The 24,409-nt window shown below is 40.9% G+C and overlaps 2 protein-coding genes across 2 annotated transcripts; both read right to left on the reverse strand.

Annotated features, from left to right (window-relative positions):
- Positions 1–3,236: 3,236 nt before the first annotated feature.
- On the reverse strand, positions 3,237–11,882 carry LOC133919648 (uncharacterized). Its single transcript, XM_062364102.1, has 15 exons — positions 11,677–11,882; positions 11,176–11,334; positions 10,599–10,665; positions 10,399–10,506; positions 10,111–10,195; positions 9,599–9,653; positions 8,849–9,244; positions 8,168–8,227; positions 7,310–7,408; positions 7,120–7,230; positions 6,449–6,520; positions 6,230–6,346; positions 5,357–5,506; positions 4,653–4,753; positions 3,237–3,778 (listed from the first exon to the last, which is right to left on the reverse strand). Exons 1-15 carry the CDS (start codon positions 11,779–11,781, stop codon positions 3,451–3,453), a joined length of 2,013 nt encoding a protein of 670 aa, XP_062220086.1. The 5' UTR covers positions 11,782–11,882; the 3' UTR covers positions 3,237–3,450.
- Positions 11,883–17,420: 5,538 nt separating this feature from the next.
- LOC133919649 (nuclear matrix constituent protein 1a-like) lies at positions 17,421–23,948 on the reverse strand. The gene is made up of 9 exons (XM_062364104.1): positions 23,784–23,948; positions 23,285–23,483; positions 22,285–22,494; positions 21,584–21,837; positions 21,222–21,492; positions 21,028–21,111; positions 18,430–20,537; positions 18,129–18,318; positions 17,421–17,939 (listed from the first exon to the last, which is right to left on the reverse strand). The coding sequence occupies exons 2-9, from the start codon at positions 23,420–23,422 to the stop codon at positions 17,733–17,735; spliced, it is 3,462 nt and encodes a 1,153-aa protein (XP_062220088.1). The 5' UTR covers positions 23,423–23,483; positions 23,784–23,948; the 3' UTR covers positions 17,421–17,732.
- Between the last annotated feature and the right edge of the window lie 461 nt (positions 23,949–24,409).

A 24,409-nucleotide genomic window follows, 5' to 3' on the forward strand; every position in this document is an offset into this window, starting at 1 on the left:
TCTCACCAAGATAGAATTTTCTTTTAGTGATAAGCGACACATCTTTTCGTCAATCTACAAGCTTTGCGTATCTCCTCTTCAATAGATGGCTGTATATATATATATATATATATATATATATATATATATATATATATATATATATATATATGTATGTATGTATGTATGATGGTGTATATGTGTGTGTATATATACATATAAGTCTACAGGTTGTACTGGAGTTTTAAAGAAATGGAACTACCATTTCTCCTCTTCCTTTTCGTCTTTTCTACCCCTTTTCTTTCATCCACTTCTACCCCTTTTCTTTCATCCACGGCGACTTTATTCTCTCGCCGGCTGGGCAAAAAGCACGGACCGGGTGGGCCACACTAGGCAAAGAGGCATGGCCTAAGGGTTGTCACGAGGGGCACCCAGGTTGTTGGGCCACGGAGAGACCAGTTGGATCTTTAACCAAAAGCCCAGCTGGTTGCTACTTGAATCGTGCGCCAACTGCCGAGATATTCTGCGCTTCGCTATCATTGACATGGAAACGGAGTGGGGCGCTGACGAGCTGGGGATGGTGAGGTGAGGTGAGGTGAGCCGATGGATGAGCGACCGCATCCATGCGGGGCTGTCGGGACCGAGTGGCGTGTGTTTATAGATTCCAACGGGAATTGAACGGCTTCTCGTCAAATTCTAGGAAAATCCTGTGATTTATTTTTACGAAGCCTAGACTTGTTTTTCTTGGCATTCGTCATTGAAGTTTTTTATATGAACCCAAGGTGGTGTTTCGACCGGATTTGGATCATGACGCTCCCCTTAGGACTCGGTTAAGTTATGCTCTGTTTGTTTGTTGTTTCTAGTTCTGTTTTGGCTGCTGTCACAAGCTAGAAATTAGAATAAATAAGGTTTTAAAGAAGTTTTTTTTTAAAGAAAAGCTCGTTGAGAGGCAATTTTTTAAAAAACTATATGCTGAGAAGTTAAAAATTTATTAAAAAACTAACAGTCTATTTCTAAAAACAGCTTTTCAAATAAAAAATACAGTTTTTTTTTACCAAACAGACTCTTAATTAGGATGCGATGTGCCGTGATCAAAAGTAACAGTGTTCCGACTGAATTTGGACAGTCCACCTGCAGCATGTGTGCAAGCGGCCTGTGCTGAATGTAAGCGTGCATGTAGTTTTTTACAAAAAAATTTAGGGAGAAAAGGTGCGCAAATTGAAGTATGAAGCGGCTAGTATTAGAGATGACCAGAAGGTGCTTCAGAGATCGCAGCATAATGTCATGGCCGATAGATTCACTGTTCTAGCTTCAAATCAGCGTACATCAGGGTAGGCCTCGCGTCGCGGCCTACTCGAAGCTCAGAGACGAGTGCTACCAGTAGCCGCTAAGTAATCACACGGCTTGCAGCTCTTTTTGAGAAGTGGAATTCTGCACATGCAACAACATTATACCTCGACGTCCAATCTTGACTTCAGATTCCACACGAAAAGAAGGTAGTATTAATTCCATTATTCCCGCCCAGTTTCATGACCTCTGTCATCACCGTGCACTTTGTGCTCTAATCTCTTCCGTAAAGTGTTAGGACCTGCCATTATGTCGTTAATAACTCACTTGGAATGTCTAGCTAACTGTATCTAATCATCGACTCTTCATCTGCTTGCAAGGATATTAGTGCCCTAATTTGGTTTATAAAGTGAGCAGTTAGGCAATCCTTGTTCTTCAGGCAAAAAGCTGTTGCGGCAATTCAGAATACGTAGGCCAGGAGAAGAAGCATGCATGATTGGTACTACTGTACTAGTGCCTTTTCGTGCAAGTATGGCATTGCCGGTATTTCAGAAAGTAGAATTGTGCACGAGTGCGCACCTTATCCTTGGATTAAGGACATCCTTGGAGTGTGCAGCTTCCTCTCTTATCCACAATATTTCAATAATACCAATAGTTAACTAAAGCACTCAGAGTCTATTTGTTTTAGTTTTAGATTGTAATCTAATCCTGTATGTATTATTTGTGTAAGTTTTTTCTGATCAGATTATTAATTATGAGATTTTATCGTATAACTTGACTTGTGAATTGTGAGAATAAACTTATATTGGGACAATTTGTTTTTTTTTTATTTTTAGGGTTAGAGTTCATAATCAAAATAAAAAACAAATAACAAATAAGGCTCAATTGTCTTTCGTGCTGGAAGCTGACGAGCAAAACCACTAATTCATGATAGATAGTAGATTAGTGGTATTATCTTTTGTTGTGATTCGTTGCACTCGCATCGCTTTTCTGATCATTTCTATGGCGACCACCTTCACAAGCTCCACCATTTTTCGAAGACAGGGAAAGGGAAACTTGCACGAGAGGGCTGTTTGTTTGCTTACCCTCCTCATTTACCATGACAGGAGCGGCGCGAATGTTTCGCGGGCCCGAGGCATCTAATCTTGTCTTGGCTTTGTGCCTGGTTGCTTCTTGTTGTTGGAGTTGATGTTGGATGGACTGATGGATAGTTACAGTGTAGTCGCTTGGACAGACCAGGAGATCTAGCCCAAGGGTCCACTTTGCTCCCAAGGGCACGCGCAGCGCTTTGGTCAAGGCCGTGGGGCTGGTGTTGTCCACGAATTTTCGATGGTATTAATTTCGGTTGCGCGACACGTGTGTGATCTTTCCGGATACTGGGGCAAAAGCGCCAGGTTTGAAGCAGATTTTTGCATAGCGGTGGCATCTACTTTTACGGGTTTACGCCAGATATGTGCCATTTCCAAGCTTGAAATATGCGTGAAACCGTGAATAGTTTCCCTGCATCATCATTGCAATGTTCTTTTCAAGCCACATTTCGCGACCAAATTATTTTGCCCGGCGACGGTGGAAGCTCATGTCATCACGTCGTTGCCAGGCTGAACCACCGCCTAAAACTAGCGCAAGCTCACGACCCTTGTCAACACCGGTTGGCTTTTCATACAAAACTAAAAGTTCTATTCTTAGTGTTCCTCATTTTGCAGATTGGCTGGATTTGAACTCCCAAGATACCGCCAAGAGTTTAGAATTGGCCTAAACGATACGTACCTTTTCCTGGAGGGAAAAAATAACAGCCACCGCAACAATAGTTTCTACAGGATTCACCCGGACCAGTCTCATCTTCACTTCATTTGAAAGAGCATAAGGGCTCCATAAGCAGGGAGCGCAGGAATAGACCTACCAGACCTGGGAGTTGATTACCAGTAGATCGAGTGGCAGAAATAGGAGGTGGGACAAAACAAGGCGTCTCGTAGAGAATCCATTTCCATTAAGAAAAGGAAGTGTAGTGTCAACTGTGGTTTCATCCAGAGTAAAGTTAAATATATAGATGCCACAATTCTTCCACAGATGTAAGCTTGCAATTGATCAAATTTATCATTTATGGTATCAACGATGAAACCGGCACATAGCAGAAACCAATGCAATGCTTTTGTGTAAACATTTTCGGGAAGGTGACCCGTGGTATCACAGGACCTCATCTTGTTGCACATACAGGCCGCCATCGGTCTCAATGGGCATGGAAGGTGGGGTTCCATGCGGAATGCAAGCAGCCCCGTTATCTCCTGCAACAGTACATAATGCCTCCGCGTCCTGAATAGCCTTGTCAAGATTGATCTGACCACTGAGCTCATTGATGAACTTGAGGAGGGTATCAAAATCCATCTGCTCCCCAATAATTTGCCGACGGTATCTTTTCAAGATTGCCACGCACAAGTACAAATGGAAGTGTTCTGACAAATAATGGGTCCACAAAACTTCCCACAAGAGCATGATCTGGTCAAAACTAAACTCCCTGCAATCCATAAGAAATGTCTTAGAATTTAGAATATATACCTGATAACTGCTTAACCACATTTTCTTCATTCTAGGTAATTGGCCAATTGCTTGGAATTCACTGAATAAGTTGATTTCTCACACAATTCATCTTTGTCAGCAAAACATACTATGAAAAGGATAGGAAAACGAAAGTATGAAGCACTTCAGCTTTCCTCCAGTTACCACTGGTAGACCAGGAAACAACTTTACTAGCAACCAGTGCTAGCCATAAAAGAAAAAATCGTATCCTTTTTACAAACTGCCAAGAGGTTAGACCAGGTCTGAACTCAGACTGGTTTCAATTGACCACCAGCAAAACAAAGGCAGTTCGTAAATAAAGTTGGCCACAGAACTTCCATTATTACTAACATGATCATTAATGGCCATTGATCAATGCTTTACCAGGTAGGACTGATAGAGAGTAGCTGCAAGGTACTGGTACTACCAACCAATATAGATTTACCATATATAAATAGGCTGTAGCAAACTAGCAAGCGACAGTGAGGTTCTGTAACAGTCATCCCAGCAAGTATGAATTACAAAGACCCATGCTGCTGAGCAGTTTGGTGAAATTACACCTTTTTGCTTCTCAGAAGCAAAGTATAGCTTCATGTTATGGAGGGCCTTTTGAAGACTTCAATTTTATAACATTTAAGTTATGGAAAATATTTTCTTAATTTATTATATCAAGATTTATATAAGCCACTAAAGGGACCTACAGCATAGTTCTAAAATTCAAAGATAAAAGCCAAACTGATTCGTCACACATGTATAACAAATGACACTTCAAAGAAATTCAAGTGTGCGAGATGGAAAGCACGTAAAACATAAAAAGAGAAGAAAATAATTACCTTTTGAATTGTATAAGAACCCAGCGAAAACAGAAAAAGTAGTTCAAGCAGTCATTCTGCCTAAAATAGTTATGCAATGGAGGATCAAGAAGCTCCACAAGCTGAGGCACATAGAAGATGAAAGGAGTTTTATGTCATCGAGATAATGAAAATATTCCAGCCTCTACATCCAGGGATGTACGCAGCCGAAGAAAAAAAATAGCAAAAAAAGTATAAAAGTAGCATTGTATATCCATAGATTACTGTATGGACAAAAGTAATTGCTGTGAGCCCTATGCTGAAACTGAAAGGCATTCATCAGTACTGATAGCATCGTACCATTGAGAAGTTATGAATGCAACGACATGTGAAAAAGTTTTAAGAGCTTAAAGCCTTCAAAGGATATAGAGCGCCTTGGCATTCTAACAGTAAGTTTTGTACCAAGCTGTACATTTTTTCCCCCATAATATGAAGGCTCAAAATCATAGGAAAAGGAACTGAGGAATCCATATAAGAATGGTATAAGCATAATCAAAAGATATGAATGGAAAAAAATGGCTTTGCATATTTGTACTAGGTAAGTCAGTTAGTAGAATTATATTGAGATGATATCGACCCCTTACTGGAATCTGTCACATAACACTGGAAAATGGAAAAGGAGCAACATGAGGCTACTTAGCTACTCACTCAGCACTTGGCATGATGAATGTAGAGTCCAGACATACCTTGGATAATGCAAGTAGTTGAGCATGCATGCCATTCTGGTCACGATTAAAATTGGCTCCTAGCCGTTCCATTAAGGTAGCAAAGCACCAAAATGATTCGGACTCATCTTCCATGGCATAAAGTATAGGTGCCAAAAAGTCACTCATTCCCTGGAATACAGAACACTAATATTGTAATATAGTTGGAGGAAGAAAATAGATTAAAAAAAAACGTGAACTCCATTTCAAAAGAGAAACAAGAAAATATTTTTTTATAATATTTAAGTTCAACTTTTGTATCCCAAATGATCAGTTCAGAATATCATTATCAATAACGAGAAAATAACAGCAAGATTTACTGGGTTAGGATCAACAACCAAACAGCCAATCTAACAACAGAATGCTGCTGCAGGAGTCAGTACAGCAGAAATATAGGTAAATGTACGAGAAAATTCCATGTTTGTAGCCTTGTACGTACAAATATCTACTAGGATAGGACACCTAAGCCGGTTAATAACTTAACAGTTACAGTGGCAGATCCAAAAGTAGAAGTACCTAAACAATGAAAATCTGTCAGGGCCTTAGACATTTCGTACTCAAGCTCTGAAATATGGAACTTTGACTGCTACTTTTTATAAAATTGATAATAAAAACGGTGAACTTGATATATTATGGTAATATTTTTCACAACAAATCCAGTTATACTATTTTCATATGACCAATCAAAATAGTTTTTTTTTTATATATGTGTGATGTCATTGTCTCAAACATCAACCCCTCAAAAGGGTGAATTGACGTAAGTAACAGAAGAAAGCTAGCGAACATTGTGTTTCTCACTTAAATGAAAGACAGCTTTAATAATTTTACATGGATCATTGTAAGATGAAAACTTACTTGGCAATAACCAAGGTCAAAATTGTAGAAGGAATATGTCAACAGGATGTCACGTAGAACTACAACATTCCGATTGTCATCTCCTTCATAATAGGGAATGGATCTATCTGTTCTCACCTTGATAGAAAAATATTACAGCATCAATGTAAGGTAGAATGGTATAATGCAGAATTGCAAATAGGATGTCAGTAGAGACGACAAGAGGACATTTATTCATACCACATCTTTGTCAATAAGGCCCTTTCGTTCCCTAAACTTGGTGAATCTTTTAGCTTGAATGACTGAGATACTCTGCAAATGGTATGAAGCAGAATCATGCATACTTGTTTAAATGAAGAGTAATGTATGTCTTAACATGTGAAAGCAATGTTCCGATGAAAACAGAGGATCTGAAAGTGACTAACAATACGTTTATTGGAGTAACGAGAGTGCTAGTATTAAAACAAGCAATACAGTTTCAGAAAAAGGACTAGTCAATGGAGAATTATGTGCTTAGTCTTCCTCAGAGTTCACAGGTCTCAAAACTTCAAACTCTGTAACTTCTAGATGGCATTTTTTTTTAAACGAGGTCCTCAATAACAGGACATGTGGTATATCTATATCTACCACAGCGCATATGTCCACAAACCCCTAGTCGGTGATCGAAAAGTCCAAAAGAAAAAGGCGGTCATTGATGCCCAGGCCCCCAAAATAATGGCACATGATTTAGTTTCCACCTTCTTACAAACACTCATCCAGAGTTAAAACAAAACTCTATGATAAATACTAAATCATATAATACCTAAATATAGTGGAAGATAATATGTATCATCCAGCATCAATAATTTATGTAGTAAACAAAGGCTCAGGCAGACTGAAATGCAGCATGGCACTTATGAACCTTGACTGACCTTCCACTGAGATTTTATGGCTTCATATTCTGCTCGTTTCATGGCAGCAAGGTATTCCCTCTCAGCATATGTTGAATCATATTCATGGCACCCCAACAAGAATTTCCAGACCTATATGTCCAATATCAGAATATATGTACAAGAAGGCCTTGAACGTTAGTTATAAAAAATCAGGGGTTAAGTATAAAACCTCTTTTCTCAAAGCATGATCAACTCCCCCATAGAAAACCTTTTTCCTCAGTGCCTTTGAATCCATAACTCTACCTTCAGGATCTAAGAAAGCTCTCCACTGCCCAAAGAATTTTCAAACAAACAACAGAAGATTTCAGAGAGGAAAACAGGTGCTGACGGCATGATTAATACAGGAATATTGCTAGATGGTTGGCGGAGAAGTTCCAAGAAACCAGGATCATGATATATAGTTTAAAGTAGGACAGTTCTTACAGGCTGAAATTTCACATAAGCTGATCCATGTAATCATCTATCTATACATTGAAAAAATGTGTTATTCATATAAGAGATTTAAGTACTTGATCCAAAGGTTTATTACTTCGGCCAGGAAAAGCATGATTTGAAAATTTCTGGGCAACAGTTCCATTAGAATACCACCATCCTAAAGGTTTACTTGGAATGGAAGACATAAGTTAAAAATAAAATTGTACCTCAGGCCAAGACATAATTTAAAAATAAAATTGTGCCTCAGGGTCCCTACCTAGAGTCTGAGCCAAAAGTGATTCTGGGAACGTGTATATTTCCAACTTAAGTATCACATGAAACAAGAGTGAACAGAAACTTGGTTGTCCTGAGGGTCATAGTACTTCATGCTAATACATATACCAGAAACCTAAAGTTGGAGTTGTCTCATTGTACAGTCAAGTGATGTATCAAGTACACTCAGTTATGGATCCAGTAATAATTCATGCTGCTATGTTCACAGAATAACTACAGCAAAGACTTTTAACGTAGTGAATCAATTGAACTTAGAAAAACACAAAGATGTTTAAATTAAGTACTCAAAAAGATATATAAGAAATCGAAGAGGCGTTACCTCTTCAACACTTAACGGACGATCTCTTTGTTTTCCCCACACTAGAGGTAAATGATCAGACTGCCAAAAGAGCGGGGAAACTGATGTCACATAAATTGAAGTATGTGCAATTTGCAATCATGGATGGCTAACTAGCTAAAGCGTTCAACAGCATCAAAGGTCAGGAGACAAAACTAAGTGACAAATCGTTTTCGCTTAAAAGTTTTTGTTAACTCATGTTTTTGTTTTTCAACTAAACTGATAGCAAATGTTGGTTAAATAATTTACAGAGGCTACAAGCCTACAAATGAGTCAGATGATTGGAGGTTAGTTTCGAGATTAAGCCATTGTGGTCTTGAACTAGAGAGAATGTAAGATGATCATGCAGCTTAAGTTTTCAGCTCAGTAGAAGTGGCTTTGTTCCTAATTGCTAATGTGAAATTAGTGGCACTATTTGAATCCAATGATAAGCTCTGAAAAAAGAATCTATACTTTAATATCACAATCGTTGAATCGAGACCAAATGATAAGTTATTGATTCGAGACCAAATCGTTGAATCTACTTCAGTCATACTTTAATATCACAATAGATTCAATGATTTGGTCTCGATTTTGTATGCAACTACTTCAAAAAGTAGTAAAATAATGGCACAATTTGTAGTGCCTAAATGAATACAGAAACAAATATGCAAGATGTATTACCTCCAATGAATCTAAGGGTGTCAAAGCCTTTTCTGGTGTTGATTGCTGATTTTTGTGCTTATCACTTGCTTTATTGTCCAAAACAAAGTCTTGTTGTTGCCGGTCATAAGGATGAGCACCACTATTGTCCCGAAAGAGGCTTGATGTGGTATCTCGTGCGAACTTCGTAACCAGTGAGAATTTCTCCAAAACTTGAATTGAAAGATCACGACCTGGATCGTTTGATTTGTTCTTTTGCTTTGAGCCATACTGAGACATGCTAGAAGATGCCCCATGTTTGCCGTCACCAGCATGTCTGGCCTCATCAACTGAACCAGTGAAACTGAGTGAATTTTGCCATGACATGGCATTTGCCCCTGAGGCTACTCCTGGAAGCTCCAGCGATGACAAGCTTTTCTACAAGGTAATGACAGAAATGGTGTAAGGTGGGTCTCAATTTGGGCAACATTTGTGTCAGAAAAGGAAAAAGGTTAGAAGACTGACTAGATTTCTTCACATATGATACAGAAAGACTGAAATTTAAACTTAACAGGCTCAAAAGATCAGCAGCTGCTGCTGCCGCCAGAGAAAGAAAGACCTTTATAAAATTTCCTATTGAAGGCACCATACAACTATTTGGCAGGTAGGCCCACAATGAACTTTTTGGGTACTATGCGTAAACTACCAGTAGAATATTAAAACTCCAATATCAGTTGAGAATGGTTTATTGGCTAGTGGCTACCAAAAAAAACCTAGAATATGATAACACACCTGAAGAGGATCTTGAAAGTCGTTGACAAGAAATACATTAGGATCATCATCCGACCTTCAAATAGAAGAGAACATTTGAAACAAATATGCAAGGAAAAAGTCTTCCACAAACATTGCACGAACAAGTTAAAGAGTATTTGCATTCAGGACTATTGGTCATTATGGCTGAAAGCTTCGATGTTTCACTACTTAATTACCTTTCAATGGGCAGAGTTGATGCTAGAGATTCAAAATTAAATAAACTCTCCTACATGGGCTGCAAAGTCAACAGTTGTAGTTATCTCCTAGAGTATAGGTTCACACGGTATCACGATGTTATCCTATCCAAAACCCCCATTGACAACTTGTAGTCATTTATATACTTGATGATTCGCTCGTAAAGAAAATCTCAGTTATTTTAGTCCAAATAATGTCATTTTCCATTTGCTAGAACCAAAATTTTAAGCATTAATAAATGAAACACTGAACCACCATGATCAAGTGTTTAGAACCATTGAACCAAAAAAGCAAACCTGATAATGAAGACGTGTTGCTTTAGTGTTGCAAACAATTCACGAATTCCACCATTGTAGAAATAGAATGGAGGAAAAGCCAGACCTGCAAAAGGTAAACAGATAAGAGAAATGAACGTGATACCCTTTTCTTCCAATTTTTCGTCACCACGTAGTTAGTAGTTTTATCTAGATGGAAGATGCAGAAATGCTATTATGGGTAGCTAATCAGACCATCACCAATAGGCAAATAATGTGGAGTTTCAAGCTAACAGTATGAAAGAACAAACAAATAGAAAAGCATCTCACCTGATGAGAGAACAATAATTATGTAATCCGATCCAAATGTTGGGGTGTGCCTACGGATGAAGCGTACATCACTTAAAGACAAGGCCTTAATAGTGTACAGATTTCTATCTGCATAGGATCAGGCATTATCACTGTTGTGCTTCAACTGCCAAATACCAGTATGATTAACAAAAGTTACAAAACAAACTAGATTTCCATACATTTTTCTATTTCCATACTGACTGAACTGCTTGACAAAGAATCGACTCCTTCATTCGGCTCCCAACTCTGTCATAAATATTGACCAAAACATCAACAAAAGAAAGGGGGAAATGAGCAACTAGATAATGACAGGAATCATCGCCAAATTCACATCCAGGTAGCACCGTAGTACCAATCCTCTAGGTTCACAAAATTTTGATTCTCCCAGTCCAATATCACATATACTGCTGAAAATATAAACGAAAACACTAAACAGAAATAGTAGCATGCTACTAATCATTAGCACAGGTAATGTTAACCAAAATATAATATAAGCCAAACAGCATGCAGTCCATTTAGTAACACTATTCGCCATCCTAGCAAAATCGTGAAGGCCCCAGGTTGAGTCCTCATAGAAGGTTGTGTAGGGAATACATGCTAGCTATCATATGAACTCTACTAGAGTATTTGCTAGTGTTGTTATTCGCTATGTTCCAGCAAATTACTCCAATTCTCTAAATACATATGTAGAAATACGAATGAACCATTTATGCTATAAACGCCAGCCACTTAGGGAGATATGTTGGATTCCCTCACCAGGAACAAGGATCCCCGCTGCAGAAAGAGGCGCAGCTTCCCACTGATCCGGCCGGAGCCATACTGCGTCGGGTGGATGGTCACACGCTCCTTCTCGTAAACAACGTCCACCCTCGGCGTCTCGTCCGAGCCTCTGTCCACCGAATCGCTCTGCATCGCCTTTGATCACCAAACAAGTATCAGCTCGATCCAAAGGGGAAACATAGGCTGGCCATCGCCACAACATGCACCCCCAACAGAATCAACAAATTTCCAGAAATTTTCTAACTACTAACCACTCCAATCCAATTGTGTAGAGACAGACAGAGAACGGGGCAACTGCTGCAACGATTGGCGTGGAACAAAAGCACTTCCCCAAAAAAATAAGAGCAAAGCAATCCCAGCGGCGTAACCTAAGAGTTCGCTGGCACCGTCCCCAAATCGCGCTCGGAAGCAAACGAAAGGAACGATGGATGCATCGAATTGATCGGGAGCGGAGCGGTCGGATGGGCAGGCAAGTACCGTGTGGTTGGAGGCGGCGGCGGCAGCGTAGTCGGAGTCGTCCGAGAGATCGTAGAGCTCCGGCGAGCGCGGGGAGCCTGCCTCGGCAGCTGCTGCTCCACGCATCGCCACGCGGAGAGGTGCGGTCTCGGGTTTTGCTCAATCCCAACAAACTCTGGTGGAAGCAAGGGCACGCTGATGGAATATTTTGAGGGTGAAGAAGACGTAATGGCGTGATTGTTTTGATGTGCGGGAGTGTTTTAATGAGACGGTAATTTCTTTCCCATCAAGTTGCAAGGTGAAACTATATCTTAAACTAAGGATGGCAATGGCACAATTTATCCGCATATCCGTAGGTAAAAATCTTAATTGGTGCATATTTAAAATATATTTTTTACCATTGGATCTAAATGCAGGCATAACATTAAACTTAATAGGTAGAGAGAAATATGTATAAAATAGTTATACCAATGTCTGTTTCTCTCGTATACTTACTTCAAACATGCGACATGTGAATCTAAATTATTTAATGGTATCACTGCACTTGCCATCACCTCCCACCCACCACGCCGGCCACAGACGCCCTGTCCATCCCACCTGTGTGTGCTAATTCTTACCTGTTGCGGATAATAAGTGAGGGTAAATATTTAAAAATTAACTTGCTGATATTATATCTGTTGTTATACTATCTTAAACTGTATTTTCCTTCGGATACAAAATCAGATAGGAATATCTGTCAATGTGAATACTGATTATTAGAGAAACAGATTCCGTACGGACACATGGGAACCAAAGGCGAACACCAATAATCTGACGCATAGCACATTGTCAACCATCTAGTCTGTGCTATATAATCATATGTTGTATTTAACAATAACGATCAAACACGCATCTACTTTATAAACTCATATTTTAATGAGTTATCGAACATTTTACAAGAATATGAACCGCTGGGGGACTATATTTTATTAGGGTGGCAACGGGTCTGTTTCTATCGGGTTTTGGTTGCCCACATCTGACCTGAAACTCGATTATTCAAACTCGATCTGGCCCCGAAATCAATACCAGGCACAAAAATATCCCCGCCCCTAGTGTCGATGGGGACCCAAAACCCGACAGCGCAGAAGGCACGTGCAGCGGAGGGTGCTGGGGAGGGCAGCGTGGCCATGCGGCGGGGCTTGCTAGGGAGGGCAGCACGAGTGTTGGGGAGGGCACTGGAGCCAGGAAGGAAGAAACTAGGATGGAAGCCCCCGCCGTCGCCACTCCCGTCGCCACCCATGATTGCACCCTCTCACGCCCACATGCACCGCTCGCGGCTCCTGGTTGTGCCGCCGTGTACGCCCACCGCCCGCGAGTGAGGTCGAGGTGGTGCGACCTCGGGAAGAAACCAAAGAGGGAGCCCGAGCGAGCCGCTTGCCAGGCAGCGAATGCGAAAAGAAGCCAATCAGGGAGGATGTCAGCGTCTGCGATGGTGATGGCGGTGGTGTGGATGGAGGGGTCGAGGAGGAAGCGGGAGTTGAGGGACACGGAGGCGGCGCGGTGGAGCTTGACGCGAGCAAGAACCCGCCGCTGAGGAGGAGGCGGTCGGGGATGTAGGGGTTGCACCAGAGCACGACCACGACGAGGACCAGCAAGTGTGCGACATACGCGCCCGCGATGGCACAGAGGAGCATTGTCATGCGTCTAACTAGCGCCACGAGGATGAGGACGAGATGGAGGCAGTGATGCGAGCACGACAGCATGGATGGCGACACGGCGACGAGATCTGCTCAATGCTTCAGCCAGATGAGTTGGGTGTGGAGAATAAGGCGCCATGTGAGTGGATAAGGCAAGAGGGCCAGATGAGTGGATAAGGGTGGTCGGGATTTTCAGGCTTCGGGTGCCCTGCGAGTGGAAAACTGAACCCGGACTCGGACCCGGTTCGAGTCGGGGCCCTAACCCGACGGCCCGCGAGGCCATTTTTTCACCTAAATCCAACACCGTCGTCCGTCGGGTCTAAAACCCACAGGGACCTAACCCAATGGTACCAACTGACATCCCTAATACTTCGTTAAAGCTGAGGACAAGACTCGAAGGAGAGGCATGAAGCCCTCGAATCTGGTGTGAAGATCCTACCCGACATCGCATATTTCTGCAAAAAGAAATTGGATTCTTCAAAGGACACGGCTAAATATCTGCATCAAACCAACAAAGATTACTTTGAAGCCTCTTGTAGCATCTAGACCCCTAGATAAATGATAAGTATTTTGGTGATTAATGACAACCGTATCATTGTGACTAACAATTTCTTTTGAAGGGAATCAAAAATTTAGTTCACAATGATAATTGGGTATGTTTGGTCCCTAAAGCGATTATATGGACGATCAAAGGACATATGTGTCAACATTAAGGATTTTCTAGTTTTAAGTGTCACAAAGGAGATGAAAAACACTTAGAGTAGTATAAGTTTATTTTCTTAGTCTTTTGACCGTACTATAAAGAGGAGCTAAGAGTAGTAGCTTGACCTAGTGAGTCTAGACTTAGTTTGATGCACACTTATAAAATTCTAGCACTAGGTAGCTCAGAGAAGCCCACGGTTGAGATGTCAAGAAGCTGGAGCTCAAGAAAGTTGGAATTGGACGAGCTCAGAGTCTTTTTAGTTCATCGGATGATCCGGTCTTGTGAAGCTTGTTCTTGCTGAATCATGTTTGGTTATTAAGTCAGAAAACACATTTCATACACAGGATGGTTCGATGATTAAAGTTGTGGAATCATCGAGTGCTTTTCTGGGTGACACGTGTCCAAATTAAGTTAAACTCACCAAATTATTCGGTGATGCAATGATGAAATCATTAGACTATTTATTCCAAAGGCGATTGCAAGTGATGAAGTATGAGTTTCAGTTCATCAGATGGTCTGGTGATCATGATGTGTATACTAGACTCTCATCACTGGAGCAATATTTTCAAAGAGGGTTGTTTCAGATTGTGTGAATGAGTTCTACTCACCAGATAGTCTGATGATGAACAAATATGTACACTGGAGGATTTCCTGTAGAGAAGTTTTCGAGGGAAGAAGAAGTTCAACTCATCGGATAGTTTGGTGATGGCAATGAAATCCTCATCGGAGCATATTTTTTAGAGAATGTTGCAAAAATGCAGTTTTGCTATGTTGTACTCATAGGATGATCTGATGCTAAGTGTGTGCTCGTCGAACGATAACACCAGACTATTTCTCAGCAGTAACGGCTAATGACAGTTGGCACAGTGGGGATTGAAATTTGTACTCACCGGATTGTCCGTGTAAGTAAGGAGATACTCACCAAATCATCTAGTGTTAACATAAAAAGTGGGTGATTAGGCAACGGTTAAAATTTGAATCTCTAACCTATAAATACCCCTCCACTTGGTTTTATTTGGCTCTTTTGCGACCCAGAGCAGTTCATACACTGTGTGTCATTAAAAAACAAGAGAGAGCACTTGAGTTGATTTCTAAGTCCCTAATTGAAGATTACGGACTCATTAGTACTGGGAGAGTAGCAAGTGTGCATCTAGCTATAGTCTAGGCTCGATCTTGATCAAGTGAAGCTATTAGTTTATTACTCTTGGTGGTTGACAACACCTATCCGGTCTTTGATGATTGGAGGTGTCTCGGTGAGCTCTTGGAGTTCTTGTGGAAGCCCCGGGACGAGCTATGTACTTGGTTTGATTTCGCTAATCCGAAGATAGAGAAGTGACAATAATGAGAGAGCACTTGAGTCTTGGTGACTTAAGGGGGAGCGATATCCTTAGTGGATGCTCTAACAAGGACTAAGGAGGAGTACCAACTCTTTGGTACCTTAGAAAAAATTCGGTGTTCTCTTATCTATCTCTTTACTATTCCACAATTTAATTTAAACATCTACATTCTTGTAAGCTTTCAATTCTGAATTTTCTTAGTATCTTTACTTGCTTGTTTTGTTAACTTCTTTTAGCTTAATCGTGTAGTCGTATTTCTTTTCTTCTAGGCTAAGGTTGCTATTTGTTTTAGATTTCAGTAGAAATTTTAATTGTCCAATTTACCCCTTTTAGACCGTTCGATCCTTTCATCTCTCCTCGATAGGACCCAACAAAGGGTCATATACCATGGCAAACTTGCAGTCACATTTAGAGTTAGGTAAACAAATAACCACTATACCCCTATAACATGCTTCCATATAAGGGGTTTTATTGGTAAAAGTCTACATATGATTAAGAATGGACTATAAATACTCTTATCTCTGTTTATAATAGGAAATTCTTCTTAGGTACAAGACATCTAATATTGGCCTTTAGGATTCTCACACTCTAGGTCCGAATCTCAAGGTCACTTTTGACTTGTTTGTATCGGTATCACGAACAGGGATCCTCTGCGGTGGAGTAGACAATGTATTTACTGTAGCAGCTGAAACAGTAAACTGCGAGTAGATGAACAGTGAGTAGGTAAAATACTGTAACGATGATTTCTACTGTTTATTAGTTACTGTAGTATCTGATCTGTTGATTTTTTATTCGATGGCTGAGAAGGGATTCTAATACATTTTACTGTAGCCCTCTGCAGTTGCTAGTTGCTAGTTGCAACTGCAGAGGATCCCGATCGCGGTATCATGACATGAAATTTTCATATTAAGTTTGACATTTTTATTTAATGTCTCCTAGACATCTTGTTAGAAATGAATAGGCTTGATATTGCATGTTCCGTATTGTATCCCACATCACGCGATGTTTTCACCCCTATAAAAGCGCTTTTCTAGTTTCAAACACGTTTGAAGTACGAACTGGATCTCATAATAATAATAGTAATAAGTGGGAAGATTTAGGGTCACTTATATTACACGTGTTAAAATTACTTCCAAGTGATTACATATGTTGTTGATGTCCTGGTAGTGATACAGGTGACAACTAAAAGTACATATGCGCATCCACCAGAAACAAATAGAAACGAAAAGGTGGTTTGGTCCTGAGTCGCTAGTACGGATCTGTTTGTTAGACGGATACTTTTAGCTTTTAAGTTTTTTTTCATAGTTTTTTCTATTTATTTTTATAATAAATTTTTAGTTTTGTAGCATATAAAAAATAAAAAAATCATCTCAATCAGCTTCTCAATTTTATTCTATTTTCATAGAAACTAGCTTTTCAGATTTTCTAAAACTAGCTCATAGAACCGCCTCCTCTGCCTTTTAGAAGAAAAGTCACGGATAAACACTGAAGGAATAGTGTTTTGTGAGAGAGAAAACAGTAAGTTGCAATACACTACTGCAGCACGACACTGTTCATGAAAATAATGCACTAAACTTCATGTACACTCATATTGTAGTAACGATGTAGTGCTAACCTGGACATTCTATTCCTATCCAACGGTCGAAAAAGGGAGCAAAGTCTATTTCCGATCCAACCGTAGAAAAGAGGAGCAAAGTCGTTGGCACTATTTACCAAAGACTTTACTTTTCTTTAAGTCAGAGGAGTCGGTTCGGAAGTGCCAGACATCGCCCATACTCAAACATCAAACTACCTCCGGATAAAAACACTAGGCAGGACTCAGGGATAGAAGAAAATTCTATGCAACTGTACTAGTCCCCAGCATAAATTTCAAAGCGGTGGACCAAAGGCTTCAAGCCCATAACGAACCCCTCCACAAAAGGATGGTACCTTTCAACAGAAAGCCACAGCAGGAAGCAGATGCTCCTTGCATTCTGACATTTTTCTTATTGACTTCTTACGGCACATAAATATGCAAGACAATCAGAACAGGGAAAATATTTCCCATGATGACAAAAGCCACAACACTTTGTAAGGTCAACGAAGTAATCCGAACCTGGCAAAAGAAACAACAATTACAAACCAAGCTACCGGTGTTACAGGCATCATTGCCGTCGTACATCTCATCAGCTACTTCTGTGAGCGTCATCAAGCTAGGTCTAGTGCAAATATATTTCAATTACATGGGAAAGACAGCATAATTATGTGGAAACTCTAGTAGTACATCACCACCAAGCATACGCTCTACAGTTTCAAGAATGAGATATCATGAATTGGAAACAAAAACGCTAGAAACAATCTATGCTGCAGCCTCTTCAATCATCATGTAGTGAAGAAAGACCATAGCTTCTTCCCGATTGATTGGTTTCGCTTCTCGGAATCGTCATCGTCATCATCGTCCTGTTCTGCCCCAAGCTCGCTTCCAGATGGAGTCATAGGCACATCTGGCAATGCATCTTTACCATCCGCAATATCGGCATCCTCCTCAACAGCGCCCTCTACAGGAGGGTGGGCATCGCCAACTTCAGCCTAAAATAGAGACAAGGTTCCAATTAGCTCTGATCCTGGATGTGTTACACCCAGAAGGCATGCACGCAACCTAAAATGACAAATGTATACAGATGCTGAAAGCCTTTCAAGGATGGGGAAAAGGTGTCGTTAAATCAAATGACAGTACATAGCGGCAGTACCACACACGAAATGCAACAAAGGTATTACCTGGAAAAAGTCATGCAACTGGGATGCACCATAATCTGCAGATTCAGAGGCCCTCTTGCTCCCAGCAGCAGGTTCCTCAACCTTTGAGGTTCCTTCCGTGCCATCACCAGTAGCTTCTACTGTATGTTTACTTCCTGCCTTTGCAGCTTTCTTTTTGTCAGCTTGGGCTGTTGCAGCGGCAGCATTTGCACTTTGGCACAATACAATGCAAAAGTATTAATTTACTACACAGAATCAGGAAACAGAATGGAAGACAACCCAACCCAGAGTAGATATGAAATGGATCAATAAAGATACTCACACTCTACCGCGTCTCAAATTGTAACGCTTTTCTCCTGGGGCTTGTGTCACTGCCTCAGCAGTTTGCCGCCTCTTGCGACGCTGCCCTCCAAGTGAAACACTTTCTGATTGTGCTTCACTGTCTTCTTCATCTTGTTCACTTATTGTGGATCCAGCAAAACGCCGCTTCCGTGTACCACCCACCGCAACTGAATCTCCCTGACCATCATTCTTCTCCTCAGAAGTCTCGCCAAGTATCGCTTTAGCATCTTCAACTACAGCACGAACAGACCGTGTCCTTTTCACACCACCTTTTCCTCTAGCCTTCCTGTTTTGTTGGCGTCGTCCTTGCTTTGATGTTTCAGGCTGTAAGTCTGCTTCAGCAGGAGCTGCAGACTCCTTTCCATTTTGATCAACAGAGGCAATAGTTGCATCAGCTGCCATGTCGTTAGTGCCATCAAATGACTGGGTTCCAAGAATATCTATACCATTATCTGCTACGCCAACAGAAGACTCCATCTGGACATCATCTGCTATGTCATGCCTTTCAGACTCTTCATTTTCCCTTGCTCCACTGTCAGAAGGGAGATCCTCTGCATCAAAAGAATCATGTGCTATCTCATAGACAGGAGTTGGCTCATAATCTCCATCGCTCTGTGATGCTTCCTCCAGTCTTGCACCAAAAGGTATGTCATTCTCTGCTGGCTGTTCTGATGACTGCTCACCCTTTTTTCTAGGAGAGAACTTGAAAAGCCTCGAACACTTCTGCAACAAAGATAAACGGCCACCTGAATTAACAAGGGCTCCTGTATCTTGAGCTAATGTATCAGCGTTCAAGGAACGATCATCTCCCTCAACAGTCAAACTTGGGTGCTCAATTTCAACGCTGTCTTTAAGAGCCAGAGAATCTAGTCCCTCGAAAATAGAAATCCCACAGTTTTTGCACACCTTGTACTTTTCAAATAAATCTATGAGGTTATCCCTGTCCCTGTTATATGCTTCTCGACGTAGTTTCAAGCTATTGCTCAGCAAGTGAAGACTATCAATGTCTCTTCTAATATCTACCTTGTCAATTTCCAGTTTTTGTCTGTCTGCCAGTAGTGCTTCTCTTTGAATCTGCAGCTGCTGCTTCTCCAATATTATCTTCTGAATCTTGGACTCATTCAACTCAATTGCATGTCTAAGATTATTTTCCACAAAATCCTTTTTCTTATTTAACGTGTTTTCCTTGTCTTCCAGTTCTCTCTCTTTACTTGCTTGTTTTTGCTCCATCTCCATCTCCAGTTCATGCCGATGGAGCTGCAACTTACGCTGAAGATCAGCACGTTCTCCCTTCAGAAATTCATCATTCTCCATTTGCTTGTGCTTTATATCATCATTCAAAGCTTTTTCCTTGTGTTCAAGAATCTCCAGCTGTTCCTTGTATTTTTCTTCCATTTCGAGCTTTGTATCATTTAACCTCTTTTCTTCACTGTCACGCCACCTTTCTAAATTGATCCTTTCATTATTCAGCTTCTTGTCCTCCTCTTCTAGGCGAGCTCTTTTTTCATCTAGCAATTCCCACTCTTCTTCAAACTTCTCCCGCTGCTTCCTCAAATCTTCAATTTCCTCAGAGAGCGAGTTGCTTCGCATCCTGTATTCCTCAATCTCCTTCTTAAGTTTTTCTGTCAGCGTGCTATGCTCCTGTCTCTCTTCCTCTGTGAGTTTCAGATTCCGCTGCTCTTCTAATATTATTTCCTTCTCAGCTTCTATCGCGGATTTGATCCTTTCAAGCTCTGATTTGTATGTCTCAACTTGCTTTCTTTCATGATCCATTTGCTGCTTTTCTTCCAGTAACTTTTTCTCTTCATTTTTCAGTGATTCCTCCCACCTCTTCAGAGCTTTGGATTTGGCATCAAGATCATTCTGCCAACCTTCCATTGTTTTCTTCTTGTCATTCAATGCCTGCTCACTTTTAGAAAGTTTAATCTCCAAAGATTTGACATCTTTCTCCCTTTGCACCAAATCCGCTTCCTTCTGCATCAACTTTTCATCAAAGGACTTCCTCTCCCTCTCTAACTCTAATTCAAAATCCCGTCTTTTGGATTCAAGCTTCACCTGATGATCCTCAAGAAGCTTCTGAAGACCCACCTGGAACACAACGAACGCCAAGATAAAGTCTAAGAATATAAAGGATATGTAAAAAAGAACAACATAATACACCCAAAATATTCTGATGGTTGATGGTTAGAATATCAACATTCATAGAAGACATGGTGTGCTGTAAGAAAAGAAACGGTATAGAGTGAAAGTATTTGAAAAGCATAGTGGCAAGCGTTAAGGTAAACTTAGAATAGTGACAACACAGCTAAGTCTGACCTCATAAGTTGGCAGAACAATATACTAACCAATTTTAGAATCATAAAGCTACAAGGTGCCAGCATGAAAAAATTCACAATATACAGGAAATCATTACATGGGATTTAGCTACAACACAAAAGATAACAGAAATTTCACAGGCCATAAGGTACAAAGAACAAACCACATGACCAAGACCAATGTAAACAGTGACATCAAGAGTATCCATTTATTGGTAGTAGCAAACTGAGGAACACACAGGCTATTAGTCTGTTGCACTTACTTTTTCTCTAGCATTGGCCTTTTCTTCCCTCTCAACCAATTCTTTTTCTCGCTCCTCCAATGCCCGGCACTTTGAGTCAGCATCCTGCAGTTGAATCAGAATTAGGCAAACAGAAATCTCTTAAACTGTTAAACATCAACAAATAAAAATCAGATTGCAGGAGAAAAGAGAACAGTCACTAATCAATTAATTACCTTTTCCTGTGAACGTAAATCATTTAGTCTTTTGTTAATATCATCCTCTTTGACTTTCAAATCAATTTTAGTTGCTTCCACTGCCTTTCTTGCCTCCTCCAGTTCATCTTGTTTTATCTTGAAAAGTTGGTCATTCTTGTTTGCTCTCTCCTCTCGATCATTTATAGATCTCTGTAAATCAACAAGTCTATTCTGACTTTCCTTAAGCTTTTTATCCCATTCCTGCAGTGATTCTTCATGCTCCTTAAGTTGCTTTTCTCGTGCCTTCCGCCTAAATATGGCCAACCAATGAAACGCAATACAGCCAGTTAACCACATGTGTAACACAACTAAGCATAGACAGAAACAAGGAAATAGCATACTCAGTCTCAAAATACAGTTTCTCCTTTTCCAATCTACGTTGACGAGCTTCAACCTCTTCTAAATCCCGGTCAGCTTGTGACTTCTTACGGTTTGCCTCTGCAAGTTTGGCATCTGCAGCATGAAGCTTTCCCTCAATCTCCAAGGTTTTTTCCTCCAAACTGGCCTCAAGAGACTGAGCGTCTGTTATCTTTTTCTCGGACATAAATTTAACCTCAGCTATCTCTGCACGTATTTCACGCAGAGCTTTTTCGAGCTGCAGGATTCAACAAAACAATTGTAAGGAAAACTACATAGAAATTTTGAAGATCTAATCAAAAGGATATTTTTCAGGAAAGGGTAGCAATATAATAACTGGAAGAGTCAAAAGGCAAGTGCAATACAATACACGTACAAAAATAATACCATTGAGTGTAAACATAATGCTGATGACATGAGACATAATTACAGGTGCTCAGTATAAACTGCTAGGTGGGTTAAGTATTGCCTAACAATTATTTTCGCTATTAAAGGTCACCTTCAAAATTGAGACATTATGGAACGCGTTCAGGATTGGCTCTTCCAAAGGACTTCTAGTTATCACATATTTATACACGGTAGAGGGTATAGATATACTTTATGCTCTTTTACTAATGGTATCGCCAGATCAGAATAATGATGATGAACTACAAGACTAAAGCAATTATGAGATACACCAACATACATCAGCAACGCATTGTTTCTCAACACCCAGTGCTTTCCGCATGTTCTCCTCCCGCCTTCCATATTCTGATATAGCATTCAAATGTGCAGCTTGTTCCCGCTTCAAAATTTCCTCTTTCTGTGCTAGCGCTTGACTGATTTCCTCAAGTTTGGCCACCCATTCTTTCTTTTCAATCAAGAGCAGCCCCATATTGTACTGATATTCATGTAACTGCAGATATGCATATGAAAGCACACAAGTAAATAACTCTTATGATAACAACCAAAAGCCAATAAAAGGGGGGTTTAAAATACCCTGATAGGTGATAGTAAATCAACTTCAATGAGGAAAAGAAGAAAATGGAAGCAAAATCAAAATTGCACCAAATGACTGAAACAGGGGATAAAAGGCAATCATGCAAGACATTTGCATCGGTATTGGCATGTCTATTCTTTTAGAATAACATAACTTGTTACAGTTCTTTCTACAACAGATAACCAAAGTAATAAAAAAAATCAAACTATTGACTACCAACATGACTAAAAGATTTAAAAGGTATAACAAAGTCAGTAGAGCTTGGAAGTATTGCTTTATTTCACACTGTCTAGCCTAGAGGCAAAAAAAAAGTTGTCTTCCTTAGGCCATTTGAAGAATTAGATTACTTTAATAAGTGGTGGATAATAAACCCATCGCTCCATCATTAGCAATACTGTAATAGTTTTGTTCAACTAATTTTCTTCATGCCAATAAAAATTGGCACCAAATTCAAACTTTTGAAAGGCACGACGGTTTAAATCAAAGGCTTGGATGCCTACAGATTAAAATGTGTTGTATCTTTTTCACAGACAAACTACATGGCTACATGTTATAGAAATAGTACGATGTACAAATAATACAATAGCTGAACCTACATCAGAGTCCTAGTTCTAAATGATTTCGGAATACACATGAGCAGAACATAGTCCCAAATCAGACTCTGAAGCTGCAACGACTGGACAAAAAGGCAAATATTGGGCCAAACCTCCTGCTCAAGCTCGGCGACCCTTCCTTTCCCCTTTCCATGGGGCGCCGACGCGGCCGGAGCGCCGCCACCGCTCCGCTGGTTCGCCTGAGTCGGCGTCGACCACCCGGTCCACCCCTTTCCCTGCGGAGTAAACATCACGCCTTCTTGCTCCCAATTCCTTCGCAGTTCATCCAAGAACTGAAGCACCTCGCCCTCCCTGCAACTCCACAGCCAAGAGAACACACAGGTTACCAAACCAAGCTCCCTTCACCAAAACCCTAATTACCAAGAAAACCAAGCAAAGAAACCCTAACTATCAAGAAAACCCAACAAATCCAACCCCGGAGCAGCAAGAAACCCCGGCATTACCAAGAACCAAGAAGCGGCCCACCGAGCGCTCCCAAATTCGAATTTTTTAACCCCCGCCCCACCCCCAGGACAGAAACCCTCGAAATCCCAATAACCCCAAGAACCAAGCTAAGGGAAAACCGAACGGATCTGCGGGGAGGGCGCTCACCGGGAGGTGCCCGGCTCGCTCCCGGCGGCCGGCGCGGCGCAGAGGCGAGGGGGGCGAGCGCGCGGGGTGGACGGGACCCTGGAGCTCGGGTCGGGTTAGGCTTCGAGTAGGGGGGGGGGGTTCGGTTGGTGGCTGGTGCGTCGTGCGGTTGATTTGGGAAAGGGGGCAGCAGGGGAGAGAAAAGGAGAGAGGAAGAGGTGGGCGGAGGGGTAGCGTGGTAAATTCGCTGCATCCGGCTAAAAAGCGGTGCTCGTGAGGGAGCGTGCGGTGCGGCAAATGACCACGATGCCCTCCTGATTTTGGAATTTCGATGACGTGATCATTTTGAGTCCGACTTGAGTCCTCTCATTAGACTATCATTTGAAGTTTAATGAGGACATCGATGTAAGTGGATAGAACTGCCTGTCAGCCTGACACTGGACAACCTAATAAAGTTCGAAAAGTGTTGTATAGTATGTTCCCTTTTTTAACAAAGTATGTTTTATATTCCATTGTTCCTCAGTGTAAAAGTAGAGCCTGGGCTTAGCAAGATTTTCGATGCGCACATTTGATCGTTATTTTTAACTAGAATGTATTCATTCAATTCAATAAGTTTATAATATTTTAAAATATTCTTGAAGACAAAT

Source organism: Phragmites australis, chromosome 5 (genome assembly GCF_958298935.1).
Source record: "Phragmites australis chromosome 5, lpPhrAust1.1, whole genome shotgun sequence".
Classification (NCBI taxonomy): Eukaryota; Viridiplantae; Streptophyta; class Magnoliopsida; order Poales; family Poaceae; genus Phragmites; species Phragmites australis.

Coding starts and splice junctions, on each gene's coding strand:
- LOC133919648 (XM_062364102.1), bottom strand. CDS start 11,781: ATGCGTGGAGCAGCAGCTGCCGAGGCAGGCTCCCCGCGCTCGCCGGAG. Junction 11,335..11,676: donor CCGCCGCCTCCAACCACACG/GTACTTGCCTGC, acceptor TGGTGATCAAAG/GCGATGCAGAGCGATTCGGT. Junction 9,245..9,598: donor ACTTTCAAGATCCTCTTCAG/GTGTGTTATCAT, acceptor ATTACCTTGTAG/AAAAGCTTGTCATCGCTGGA.
- LOC133919649 (XM_062364104.1), bottom strand. CDS start 23,422: ATGTTTACTCCGCAGGGAAAGGGGTGGACCGGGTGGTCGACGCCGACT. Junction 22,495..23,284: donor TCGCCGAGCTTGAGCAGGAG/GTTTGGCCCAAT, acceptor GCATATCTGCAG/TTACATGAATATCAGTACAA. Junction 17,940..18,128: donor AGTTGCATGACTTTTTCCAG/GTAATACCTTTG, acceptor TCTCTATTTTAG/GCTGAAGTTGGCGATGCCCA.